This window comes from Struthio camelus, chromosome 2 (assembly GCF_040807025.1).
Source record: "Struthio camelus isolate bStrCam1 chromosome 2, bStrCam1.hap1, whole genome shotgun sequence".
In the NCBI taxonomy this organism is placed as follows: Eukaryota; Metazoa; Chordata; class Aves; order Struthioniformes; family Struthionidae; genus Struthio; species Struthio camelus.
In genome coordinates this window covers 146,428,655-146,442,985 of record NC_090943.1, presented here as the reverse complement: position 1 = coordinate 146,442,985, position 14,331 = coordinate 146,428,655, and the positions used below count along the sequence as shown (strand labels likewise).

Below are 14,331 nucleotides of genomic sequence, written 5' to 3'. Positions count from 1 at the left end.
CAAAAGCAAGTTAGAGATGTAGCTTGTTTTTAGAAAAAGCTAAAAGTAGTATTTAACCAAGAGAGAAAAAAAAGCAATCCAAAATCCCAGAGAGAATACAAAGTCTGAAAGATCAGTTGCTTTTGAGGTACAATAATTGTGCTCCTCTTTAGAAAAATATCCTTACTTGATCACTGATATGCCCGACAAATAAAGCAGTAATTCAATGTGGAACAAACCAAATTTGTAGTTTCAAAGGGTTAGTATTAAAATAGGACAGCTGAGGCATGCTTAAAATATCTTTTAATAAATGAGGCTTATTTTCACCACGTTTCTCTTACCTGTCCAAAGGGATATAGGAGTTCAGAATGGATCCTGCCATTGCTTTGGTACTGGCATTATCACTAACTGTTCCCAAGCTAACCGTGCCAGATTCCCCACTCAGACTGTATCGTTCTTTCTGCACATCTGCTTGTACTTCCAATCTTGGCGAGAAAGTTTAAAAAAAAAAAATGTATATACTGCTACAACAGTTAAAGCACCCTAGTTAAAAATGAGCGTCAGCTTGTAAAGTTTCTCCACCCTTCTATATTAAGTACAGTTTATGAGTTACTCCACAGATAGGCATATTTTTCCCTACACAAACAGGCCTTCCACTTACTAGTGTCAAAAACAGAAAACTGTTTTTCTAATCAAGAAAAACCAAAACAAACATCCCAACAAAACAAAATGCTGTACATCAACAAGAAGTTGTAGATTCTCTCTTCCTTGAGATTTACAAGGAAGAATTCCAGGCTAAGCTACAATTCTTTTGCAGATAATGTCCTATCCTGTAAAAATGGAAAATGTGATCAGAAGCGTACAGAAGTTAAAGACATTATAGTTCCCACGTCTCTCCTGCTGCACAATTACTACCAATCAAATAACAGGCATAGAAGTGTTCAGTACATATCAACTGCAACAGGAGTAACAGAAATCTGACCACTCTTAAGTTTGGGCTGAGCAGATAAAGCAGAAATGAATTTAAAATACAATTTCAAACTCTGTTTCCAAATGCCAGGTTTATCCAGGTTCTGACAATGAACTGGAAGTGGTTTTTTTTTCCCCCCTCTCAGCTCTTTAAAGAGCAGGATAGGGGTACCTCAGTCAAGAGTCACAGCTTGAAACGTCAGCCCAAGCATAAGGAAACTCTAGATGTTGTCCTGCCCTTGTTATTCCATATAGCCTGGAATTCTGGATTTCTTAAATCAGGTGCTAAACACTACCTATTTGCTTAAGGACCAAATTCCATCCTGAACCCTAAATTTAAATTTAAATTCTTTCCAGACACTCCCTTTTCTCTTCAGGGTACAAAGGCCCTGATCCATAGGAGGCATGGGTGTCACATATGTGACAGAAAGTTGCCACCTTGGCAAGGCCAGATGCCAAGCTGCCTGCCCTCCTAAGCCTATTTTGAATCCACGCTCCATCTAGGTACCCTGAGGGCACAATTTGGTACTCTGACAACGCTAGGTGAGTCAGCAGTCCAGCTTCAGCATGAGATGAGAGCAGGGACAGCCATCCCCACCTGAGAACATGACTGCATTAGACATGAGGTGCCTCCCTCTGACTCCAAGGAAGAGGCTGCTCTCCTGCAAAGCAGGAGAACAAGACCCCAGGCCCTTCTCACCCTGAAAAAAGATTCAAATTCTCCTTTGAGGATTGTATTCTAGTAGGATCTTTTGGAAGTCAATAAACTTGTCACAGATAACTATCTCTGGGAGACAGAGCCAGTTTAGTTTAACAAGAACCCATTTAAATATCAAAAAAATCACCCTAGTAAAACCATCTCTGCTTACATTTGGAGGTGGATACCGTACAGGTAGAAAGCGTGTCTCTTACCTGTTAAAGCAGTTAACCATTGCACTTCCTGAGAGACTCCCTGTTATACTAGCCCCAGCCAGTGCCATGGTGCTAGCAGTTTCACTTAGGTTGTCTCGAATGGCTCCTATTCTATCCATGTGGCTTCCACTTGCGCTCAAGCTGCCAGTCAGCCCTCCAACACTTCCTTCCCCTATACTAGGGTTATGACGTGCCTCTGCTACTGAAGTGGTATCTAGACAGAAATAAAGGCGGCTTGTCATTCGTGGAAGTAGAACATACTAGTTTCTAGAATGTGACTATGGAAACTGTTTCTGAAATAACTCTGAGAAAAAGGATTTATAGAACATACTATAATGAAAAGCTAACTTTGTCAAAAAAATGGGACATTCCTTGGAGTTGCTGTGATGGTTATGCCTGATATCTCATACTTAAGATGCTGAAAAGTTAACCACATACAGGACCAGTAACATGGAGTCAAGGGACACAGAGAGCCCCTACGACTAAGGGCACTGCCATGTCATGAAAAAAAAGAAAAGCACCAGGATCAGCAGCTAAAAGGATTTAGTTTCCCCTTTAGAGATAAAAAGATGAGAGGTAACAGCTTCCACAGATGAGCATTCTGAAAAAAAGTGTTAGTTTTAACTTACAACTTTTCCCTAGGGAAAGGACGTTACACAAGTATGTCTTCGATTAAAATGAGTAAGTTTTAATGCATCACTACTTTGAATTTGCACTCTGAGAACTGACCAAAAAGACTGAAAACAAAACCCTTTTGTTCTCTTGATTGGTCTAATATAAGATTAGGCTGTGGATCCACTGTGCCGTGTTCCTGCACTTTTGAGATCTTGCTGGTTGTTGAAAAGGAAGGGAAATGGAAGTAGGATGCTCAGGTAGGTTTCAGTCATGCAGATCAAATTGTAAGACTGGGTTCTAAGAAACAAACGTGTGCCAGCTTCAGAGAAAAACTCTCTGCTCAAGACTCTCTGCTCAAGAAGCGCTGGCTGGTGAAAGTGGATGGCAATGTGACAGTACTTTTTATTGCCTGAAAGTCACATATTTGCATTTAATTCAGATTAAGAAAGCTGGTATCTTTCACTTAGTGTTGTGTTGAGAGGAGAAATACTTACATGGAGTTCAATACACAATAGGACTGGAATTATCTTGCTCTACGTCCAAGTGAGCATTTCAACAAAGAGTGGAGGTAGCCTTAAATGTACAGTACCTCTTCTGAAAATAAGTACTCTAGTATGCATGACCACTAAGTACAGTAAATTTGGGATAAAAGCCCAGATTTATAGACAATAAATTATTAAATTTTCTTACCTACAGCTGCGTTTGTTCCACCAACATTTATATCATTTTCATCATCAAATTCTATCCTGACACCTTTTCCATTGCCTGCTGACACACCACAACCTCCACTTCGGCAGAGAGAAATTGGAACAACACCATACACATAAGCCAGCATAATGGGAACACCAATACCTACAGAAGAAAGCACAAAGCCTTTTATTCAATATAAGGGCTTATTTTGAATCTTATAAAAGTGATTCCATATACCATAACTATCTAATATTGTACAGCTGAAAAAAATCAAAAGGGAGAGAAATTATGAAATATTGCTAAGCCATTAAAGTGGAATAGTAAGAAAGCACTTTCAGCAGGCAGAAGGTCCTCCATCAGCATTGGTAGGCACAGAAAAACAATGCTGGATGCATTAATACTTCTAGTATGTCTGCAACAACTTTTACCAACAATATGAAAATACTTGATACCTAAAAGGTTCACATAAGCCCCATTGAGGACCGTTAATAATGTTTCACCTGAGAAGCAGAAATAGCACAGATTTGTTTCAAATGTCATCCAACTCAAAACGTTACCACGTTTAATAAGCTTGATTTTACATCCACTGAAGTGAGACAGGGTTTTGTTATTGATTTAAAAGAACTTAACATGGATTATTGCTGTGGTATTTTCATGTCTATTGTACTATTGTTTCCTTTTAAGAACATTCATAATTAAAATTTTTTAAATGGAACCAACTCCAGGGAGTAAAGGGAGAGGTAATGGAGAATGGTGAAAGGCACTGGGCTAAACTGCACACAGATATGCACACACATTTCTTCCACCACTTTTGGTGGACTGTGAAAGCTACTCCTTTGGCGTATGAATTAAGCCGTTTAAAGCTTTCCTGATAGAAGCACATGGAAGGTACAGAAAAAGGGCAGACTTAAAATGGTAAGCAGGCACATTCCAAAAAAAAGCCAGGACAGATGTGGGCCCAATGCAAAGGCTCCCCAGTCTAATCTAAAAGAAGAATTCCAGTTATAGAGAGTCTCTTTTACTAGAAATTCCTCAGAATTCAGGAAAGACATTCATATTCTCAGGGTCATTCTTTTGGAAAGCCTCTGAGACTGAAGGCCATGTGTTACTGGCAAAACGGCAAGGGTGAAAAACCCACAAAATAAAAACAAACCCTTCTCCTAAAAGCCAAGGTTTATCTCTACTCAGGAATAAGAAACAGCTCTAAATCATGAGTTAGAGTAGATCTATGAATATATCCATGAGATGACTGTGTCCCATTACAGCTTCTAGAATCCAACACCCAGCTATGCAAGAACAACACAATGCAATGTAGACAGAAATCTGAGACAGCTTTACAGTTAGCATATCTGCACAGCTGTAAAGATGCTTGTGCTGGCACAAAGGAGAAGCAATGCAGTGCTAGGCAAGGCTGCTCCTTTCAAAAATTAGGACTTGTTTTCAGTAATCTCGAAACTACATGGTAAGAAAATAAATATCTGACAATATAGAGCCACATTTTCCTCAAGTGCTATCCTCAACAACCCCAGCGAGAAAGAATATGCCAATTCAAAGGGAGCAAAATGTAAAAAATGCATCAGTTACTGTAATGTTAAATGCAAAGGATGCAATTTTCTACTATGCTGAGCAATGTTCGATATGAAATCACTTAAGTATTAACAGACTCTGTGGCATCAGCTTTTTCTTAGGCATTTCTATAACGCTTCCAAATATTTCTGTTCAGAAAGACAGGCGTGACAATGAGTAAACTTCAATTTGCAAGACAGAAATTATCTCTAATTTTTCATTACAATGCAGCATTTCCCAAAGGTTTTATTCTATTCTCTATTCTACCTCTATAAATGTATAGCCTCAAACACTTCATGTTTTGCTATGCCTTGCCTTCCTCATCTGTTAGAGGAAACGGTGTTACCTGGTTACATGAATAAAGTGCTTTATTCATGAGTGCTTATAAATCTCTGCTTGCAAGGTGCTACCAACGTACAAAATGGTAACATTTGCTTACCTACAGTTACTGCAGCTACAACTGGAGAAACAATTACAGACAAGGTTACACCGCCTGCTATCGCCAAGTTTCGCTTGTGCTTCGAAATGTCTTTGCCTTCATATCGGTTGTGAATCTTGAGAGAAAAGAAGAAGGTTTTTTTAGGGTATATTTTCATTACTCATATACTGCTGTAAGGATGGAAAAAAATCATATATAATAGTTTAGAAACTGTATCCTACTCTTTTCTAGAGGGACCACATTCGCTATCACATTTTATTCCTTAACCTCTCTGAAAGAAAAAGGAAATGTATACTTTTCTTAATTTTAGATAACTGTCTTAAAAGTTAGAAGTCCTCCTATCCAGCATTTACTTCCAGTCTCAATGCAAAAGAGTCAAATTATTGAATAGGGGTTTTTTTTTGTTTCTTTTTTTAAATCGTTACTCCAGCTTACTTAGTTGGGAAAAGTTTTCAATTTTCAGTATCAGAGAATTGCCACACCTGCTCAAATTGACACTTTTTCCCAATCATCCTATGCTAGAACAATGAAGAGTTTTACTATACGTTCAGCTTTCTAAATTACAATTTCAATTAGAGATTTGATAGGGTGGTTTTCCTTCTCCAATACACATGTTCACGTCTTCAGAGAAGACAGGCAAGGAAAAGGGGGAGAAAACACTACTTTATGCAACAAGAATGCATCTACTTGCTCTGAGGTACATTATAGAGACGCAGGCTTGAATGTAGAACCTGCTTACAGAAAACCTTTGGGTACTGATTTAAAGGGGAAAATGAAAGTGAGTGTGCATGTGCAGGAATTAGCAATCCAGGAAGATCAGGTTTTACAGGGCAATTAGCAGGATCATTTGAAGCACTGGTTTTGAGTATTACGGGCAATTTTTCCCAAACAAAGGTAAATACAGCTGACAGCAATATGTATACGTGCTACCAGATTTATTTAAAACATAACATTATATACATCACAGAATCACAGAACAGTTGGGGTTGGAAGGGGCCTCTGGAAATCATCCGATCCAACCCCTCCAAGCAGAGTCACCTAGAGCAGGTTGCCCAGGACTGCGTCCAGTTTTCAACCACCCTTATGTAACGGAGCGGTTACAGGGGAGAAACTAATTGAGAACGCGGAGAGAAGGTCACATAGCTAAGAATGACCATGAAATAACAGACCTCAGAATTCTAGGAAGTAAAGAACAGAGATAAATAACCAAATAAAAACACTGGGCTAAAAGAACAGAGATTTCAACAACAGTAGAAAACTGATAGGTCAGATATTACAAGACATATACACACACACACACACATATATATATATATATATAAATATAAGTAAAAGTAAGGAAAAAGTAAGGATAACTAGCAGTTCCTCAAGGAGACTATTTAAGTACAAGCGCAGATTCTTCCCATGCAGTAGGAAGACAGAATGTTGTAAAAGGACAACTTAGCTTCCTTTACCGAACAAGGAGCAATATTAAGAAAACTGTAAGTAGGTCAGATTACTATGAAAGGGTATAAAGGAACAGCATGAGGGTGTGAGGACAAAATCAGAAAGGTTAACATAACTTTGATGTCCCTTGCTTTGTCTCCTTTAACAAGAAATTATTCTACATTGCTAGTAAGAGGAAGAACAAGAACGACAGATTTTCTATTTAACAAAGAGTAAAGACAACCAGCAGATGAAACTGGAGCCTTGTTGTTTTTCCCCTCCTTCACTCTTCACTAAAGATTAACTGTGAGCAGCTAGATGATTGGCAGTAGTAACACCAGTGGCAAAGGAGATCCGTAGGAAAAGAGCAGGTCGGAGCAACTTAAATGAGTTGGTCTGAAAATACCTTAGCAGCCCCAATTTCAGAGCCACTAAGAGCAGTTTTTGAAAACTGTTATTTACAGATGTCTGAGGAAAAAAAACCCACACAAGAAAACTGGAAAACATTAAACTGCAATGATGATTTTTAAAAAGGTGCAAAACAAGGATCTGAGGAAATTAAAGACCAATGAACTAAACTTCTTTCTCCTGAAAATCAGGCACCTGTAGGCACCAAAGCAAGGGTAGAAAATAGAGAGGCCACAGATTTTTCATGTGGAAATCAAGTCAATTTTATTTGCTTCTATGACAAGATAACTGGCCCTGAGGATGGAGGGAAGCAGCGAATGTCACACACTGACTTCAGGAAAATTGGTATTTTCTTGGATGACACTCAAACAGGCTACAATGGTCTAGACTGAAAAATGGTTTAAAGAAAATTACTACTAGCTTAATATAAAGCTGACAGAAAGTACCAGAGTTGTCATCAGTTTTTTTTTCACTCCCTAAATTGAAACTCTTCTCCTTACACTTTTCTCCAAGAGGTTTGCTCTGGATTCCAGGAGTATTCAATGCTTTCATTCACCTGGTAGATGGAAGGAGGAAAACAGGTGTGTTAAGTTTTTAGGACAACGCCAACCTTAACAGGGCTGCAACAATGCCTAAATTCACACTAGTGCTGACAGATTGAAAGAACGGCCTGAAATTGCTAGGATGCAACACAACAGGAGCAAGCGCAAGACTTCACTTGGGAAGAGACCAATTGCCTATGTACTAGTACTGTGGGAAAGGTATAGGATTTAGAATACAGAAAATCAACGTTGCACGTTGTTGAGAAAGAGACAACAGCTAGTCGTACAAAGAAGATCGATCACTGCTTGAAGAAGAACGAAAGGGTATTTTTTCAGGTAGCTCAACAGTAAGCAGTAGTGCTTCAGCTTCATTGCTGCGTTCAAACCACACAAGACGCAAAGGAGGTATGACCAGCTGGAAGCAATCCAGAAGAGAACATGACGATCAGAGCTCTAAAAATAGAGTTTGCCAAGAAAATCTGAAAGCATTAGATTTGTATAGAGATAAGCATGAAAGCAGACTGAGAAGCGATCAAATATGTGGTAAGATGTTACAAAGCAAATGGATTCTTGATATCAACTGAAGATATTTTACTGATGTTTAGTGTAGGAAGAGAATTTATGCTAAATATCAGTAAAATCAGTTTTGTTAGGACAATTGGGCCTGGAGGGACTGTGAAATCTCCATCACCAGAGGTTTTGAAGAAAAGCTCAAACATCGGACTGGAGTAACAAGAGAACTGACTGTTAAGCAGAGGGGTGAAACGGAAATTCTTTTGAGACTGCCCTCCCAGATTGACTTCGAGACTATCATTAATATAGAAAGGTGCTCAGTGACAGGGACCTGTCCAAGACTTCTATAAGAAAAGTAGAACATGCCATTGTAACTGGAAACAGATATTTTCCTCCTATTACCTACAAGGATTCACAATTAGTGTATGAGAATAAGAGAAAACAGAAAGGAGAGTCACAAAAACCACCATAGCAAAAGGTGTGAGTACTGGTTTGAAAGAAAAAGCTGAAAAAGGATAGACTGGAAGATCTGAAATCTCTGAACTTCCTGTGTAGCAGCAACAGCTCATGTGGGAGAGAAAGAAAGGATCTCTCAGAACACAAAGATGCAGAATTATAGGTGCAAACCTGTACCAGTCACTGTGAGAATTCATGTTGATAAAAAGCTGCAATAGATAAATCCTCTGAGTAAGCCTTCCAGCACGTGCAACACAAAATTTAGCACCTGCTGAACCAAGCCATCGTTTCAAAAAGCCCATTTCCAGAAGATGTGAATAATTTGCTATTTTATACCAAATTACAAATAGGAGGAATTTAAAAAGAAAGAAAGAAAGAAAAAAACTAATTCTACCTTGCAATTTGTCATTTACTTTAAACTAGTAGCTAGTAGTTATTTTTTGAAGGGAAATACATTAACTGCCTTCTTGTTAACATGGTCATTTCTAGTTGATTCCCACAAACAATATGAAAATAGATTCTGTGAGCTACCTGTGCCAAGTAGCGCCTTGGCTGGAGGCAGTTTACAAGCTGCCAAGCCTAAACGCTGAAATGTGTGCATGCACGCACATACCTATACCTTTTTATAATGGAGCAGAATTTTATACTAAACTATTGGTACCTATCTGCTGCTAAGAAAAATAGAAAGGATTTTCTCATTGCCTTCCCTCTCCTCTAAATATTGTTTAGGTCTAAGGGAAATAGGGGAAAACTGAGGTTAAAAAGAGCAATTTTGAAAAAGCATGCATGGACTTGCATGGAAAAAAATGTAGAAATCTGTTTTTTCCAAGTTTTGTTTCACCTATACGAAAAGGGAAATTACATTCTTACGAACACTGCCTCTCCTGTACACAATTCATATAGACGTTTTCTAAACAATCTCTTTCGTTTCCTTGGAAAAGGCTGGTGGAGACAGCCAACTGAATGCACATATGTCGCACAACGTAAAAGGTAAAACCTGAAGCACATTAGAAGTTGCAGCGCATTTTACCTTACGTCCCACATACACAGGAATTCCAATAATCATAGCAGGAATAGCGATGCCAGCTATTAATGCAATTCCTACGGGAGCTCCAACAAGTGTCCCTAGTTGCCACAGTATTTTCTTCTTACGGCTCCAAGGTTTCTTTCCCCAAAACGTGCAACCTGATGGGCTAATAAGAAGATGTAAGAAAACTGAAGAAATTGCAAGTAAATCTACACAACTGTACAGAACTGAACTGCTCACTAGTTACAAAAGTACAGTTCCTGGAAAGGCTCTGCTGTATACGTTGAACACCAAATTGTCAATTGCCATTTAAGATTTTTTTCAGCTTGCCAGCATGTTTTGCAATGTACTCAGGAGCATACTGTTTGCTAACACGTGCCAATCTGTGGTTCACAGGTAACTTGGCATCAGAGTTGCTGCATTGCTTAGCATGAACGTAATACATCAGTATTAAGGCATCAATAAAAAGAGCTGGCAAGTACATCCAAAACATTTCATTCATTATACTAAGTACGTACTTCACACATGAAACTTGGAATAAAACTTGAAATAAAAATAAGCTTAGTAATTTAAATAAGTGCATGGGAAGCTAACTTAGTTCGCAGATACAGATGCTTCAACTTTGATTCTCTACTCCAGCAGGAAGTAAAACACATTTATAGCAGCCAGAAATCTACCTCTATACACTTTAGAGAAAAATTATCAGTCACACTGAATTTTTTTTCTTAAACGTACCTTAAATAATGTAAATCTGAGATCTCTTTCATACATAGCCAACAGAATTCACAGCCACAGACGGCACAAGTCATATGATTGCAGCTTCCATCATTCATTTTTATTATATAAGCAGCACAGCGTGGGCATGGCTTTATGTCATCAGCTGTTTAAAAACAAATATCAAGATCATACCAGTTCTTTAGGCAAGCAGATTTAAACAAAATATAGACAGATACTTGGGAAAATTGATTGAACCATTATCTGAAAGATGGAAAAGCTTTATTATAAATTTGCTTTAGCAAATCATGATTTGGTAATGACTCATTTGATAGCCTTTTGTATATGCGCACTTCATACTGAGTAGAACTGATCAAAACAAGGCATACTATATCACATTCAAGTAACTCAACAGTCAATGCACGCACTCTTCAAGGATTTTCTAAATCTAATGCAATATGTATTAGAGTCAGATATTAAATATATATATGTTAATATAGAACTGAAAATACAGTCTCTTTAAATATAATCCTCTTTTACATTTCATGCGGCTATGAATCTTGTTCTTGAATATTCAGTCCCCACTGTGTTATTTCTTCTTCCTATCTCACATGCATCTCCCCTTTTATGTTACATTTCTTTGGTATCACCAGCCTCCTCTTGATTCCTCTTCGCAGCCTTACTTAATACTCTTTCCCTGGAAAAAATTATTATAGTAAAAAGAAAATTCTGGGGCCAGTCCTTGCTGCTAAGCCAAATATTGAAAAACACGGTTAAGCAGCTGGCTCTACAATGATAGTTACACAAGTAACAAGGAGCCATCAGGCAACGTCGAAATACTCGTATGCTGACAGCACCACAGCTGCCACCTTCGCCGTTTTGCATTACTGGTTAGCATCTGGCTACGGAACAAACTATTTACGCACAACAGCAAAAGTAACCTGCAGCTCCTGGTGCAGCGGACAGACTCTCGCTAAACATGTTCTTTGTCCCAATTTCCTACTTCTGTGCTACTAGGTAGGGCAAAAGGAACAGAGGGGGTATACCTGGCACAAGGAATATCAAAAGAGGTGCAAAATGGGCAGAAAGAGTCCCTCCATCATAGTCTGCAAACTCCAGTGCACAGCGAGCGACTGAAGCGGTGCACCAGCTAATCCCAGATGGGAACAGACACACACCCTATAGGGCAATAACTGAACTAGGCAATTTACAGGGTTCTTCACAGCATGGATGTGAAGAATAGGATACTAGTGCTGTTCATGCTAGGAAAGAAAGGGAGTTGAGGCATTAACAATTTGAAGTTTATTTGAAACGCGTTTAAACACTAGAACAAGATGTTAACTTTTAAGGTGAGATGGGGTGCCTTGTTAAAACGAGCCACCACAAACAACAAATCAGAGACTCCCAATACTAGAGCTGGATTAAAGAATTAAGAACTCTAACTGAACTCAAGTTGCAAGAGAGACTCTTTGCCCTGAACACCTATCTAGTTTGGTCAGAGAGAGACAAAAGCTGCCAAATAGATTAGAATTTGGTAAAAAAATCAAAGCCAATTCTTATCAATAGCAAACTGGACTCTTGCTCTGCAAAATGCTGTCCTACCTTTTTTTTTTTTTTTTTGGTTAAAAAGCAATTCCGTTTTCAGAAGCTGAACTCATTTGATCTCTCCTCGCCAAGAAAGATAAGCAGTTTATTGAAAAACAGAAGTTACTTAAGTAGCTCCCTGTGAACTGGGACTATCCTAAGCATAAGAATAACTTACAAGCAAACATAGATGTTGGAATCAGACCTGGAAACAGACCAACAGTCTCTCTTGAAAGTGAAACATCAGTGGGTTCTTAGTTTTATTTACAATAGCATTCACTACTGGCAACCTTATGAAATTTCACCTACAGTGGAAAAAATAAGTGTCCCCAGTGTGTAACAGATGCAACCAAGCAAGTGAAGTCAGCCTGCTGAACACAAAAGGCTCTGCAGCAAGTGCTTTACGCTTCACATTTCTCAGCTACAGAGCAAGAACTTAAAATGCTGACAAGCCTCTAAGATTGAAGCTAAGTGCTCGGGTTACCAAGTATTTCAAATATTACCTACAAAAACTGGAGATTCAAATATTGAACTTGAGAACTTGAATTCAAATCTAAAATCGTGTTTTTTATATTTCCGAAGCACAAAGAAAAAGGAGCCCTGTTACTGTTCTGTTCTTTCCTTTCAGAGTTAATCGTGCAACAGTACTAGTAATATATTTTACGGACACAGTATCCTGATCATAAATACCTGCTGCTCCAGATTCCTGGCTGTAGCTAATCGATGAAGAACGAATTGTTCTCAGGCGAAGACTCTGAGCTCTCTCCTGACGAGCAGCATCGCAGGTCTGGTTTGGATGCCAAATCTGCTTACAGTGATAGCAGAACTCAGTTCCACAGCCTTCTCGTCCGCATGTAAGTTTGGGACAGCTGGCACACCCAAAAGCGATCACAGCGTATCTTGAATGATCAAGAGGGGCAAAAGAGTTTTGTTAATAAAAAAAAAAAGTTCTCTCCATAGACCAAAGCTGGCAGGACAGCTGCCGGAGCAGCTGAAGCAGGTAGAGAGGCAGTAAGTGCAGGAGTTGACACGCCAGCTTAGGTTGCTTACCAGCTCAGTCGTCCATGGCCACATCACCATCGCAGTGCACCAAGACTGCACGGAAATACTAAAGTGAATCAGTGCAATGCTTGGCTCTCCTCCACCTTAATAACCTTGCACAGTACTACAACCTGCTACAGTTAGGGCTGAACACAGCGCTGAAACATTGAAGACCACAAAGCAACCACAATTCAGAAGGGAGGATAAAAGCAAAAGGTATTTATGCAACTTGAAAAAGTTCCAGTTTTAAAAGCATCCCGGTCACTAGGGGCATTTCTAAGCTTGAGACTTTCTACAGTCTGGGGAAAATCTCAGCTAAGCGATCTGTAGCATAATCTATTACTGTAAAGACATCTGACTTGACACTGCCTCTTACCATGCGTGCTTGTATTTATTTTAAAGAAACATTTGTTTACATTTTAAAACATCAAAACAATGAAGTGAGTATTTTACACGTAAGCATTTTAGTTTCCAAGACATGAATAGAGTTTCAGTTTTTTGACATTTTTCCTAAGACGTTCCAAACTATAAATGCAGAAATAAAGCATTCAGGGCCTTGTGACCACTTTTACTGTAATAATGCTACAGACTAAAAAACTCCAACAAATATTGAGACTTACAAAACTGTTACGTTATTTTTAATCAAATGCTATATCAGCAAACAATTCTATCCTACGATACTGTGTTTCCCACGAGTCACTACAGCTTACACTAATTCTTCCATCAGGGTTTGCGTTTTGAAGTTCACATGATTTATGCTCACAAGTCACAGAACTGCTTTAGGAAATCTCATTAAAATGTCTATATATTAATTTGGGAGCTAACTTAAGCACATTTTTGAAAAATATGGGTAACACATAAAACTCCTCATAGTAACACTAGTTCTAAATATATGTTAGTTCTAACCTGTTGTAATTTTTGCAATTACTTTAGGCAACAGCTATATTTTAGGTAGAAGACAATACTAGGTCAACTGTTGTGAACTCCTAAAGAGGTGTAAAATTTTATGCACATGAACAGTGCCCCTGAGCAGACTTTTGTGCAAAATTCATTGAAATACCCCGTATCAGTAATGATTACTAAATATATACGTATATTTATTCAAGTATTTATCTGAAAATTTAGTTGTTTTCATTTTAGAGTAGATAGATCTGAATCTCTGTAAAGTTTAAAGTCATATCACTTTCATTAAGGTTTTAAAACAGTATGTAACAAGATCCCCTCTTCTAGAAGTTCTGCAAAAACATATGCATTTTCAAGATTTAATTTACAGATGATGTAGCTACAAATAAGTGACGTATGCGCTTGTCTGTTTTCAACTGGAAAGTATGAAATATTTGAATATATTGTGTTTCAGTAATTGCTAAACTCTACTATGTTGTTGCCAATTTAACCAGCTCAATTTTCCCACTTAAAGCAACTGAAGAGATAACCACTTCTGCATGCACACA

General features: G+C 38.4%; 1 protein-coding gene across 10 annotated transcripts in view; it reads right to left on the bottom strand.

Moving 5' to 3' along the window:
- RNF19A (ring finger protein 19A, RBR E3 ubiquitin protein ligase) overlaps positions 1–14,331 on the bottom strand; it is a 63,043-nt gene that overhangs the window by 7,914 nt on the left and 40,798 nt on the right. For 9 of the 10 annotated variants that reach the window (XM_068932934.1, XM_068932929.1, XM_068932933.1 and 6 more), the window contains 7 exons: positions 12,530–12,738; positions 10,277–10,421; positions 9,545–9,707; positions 5,171–5,285; positions 3,166–3,327; positions 1,861–2,074; positions 321–464 (listed from right to left, as the gene is read on the bottom strand). In XM_068932934.1, the coding sequence (XP_068789035.1) occupies positions 321–464; positions 1,861–2,074; positions 3,166–3,327; positions 5,171–5,285; positions 9,545–9,707; positions 10,277–10,421; positions 12,530–12,738 (1,152 nt within the window). The remainder of the gene's footprint in view (positions 1–320; positions 465–1,860; positions 2,075–3,165; positions 3,328–5,170; positions 5,286–9,544; positions 9,708–10,276; positions 10,422–12,529; positions 12,739–14,331) is intronic. The other variant, XM_068932936.1, reaches the window with a different exon arrangement.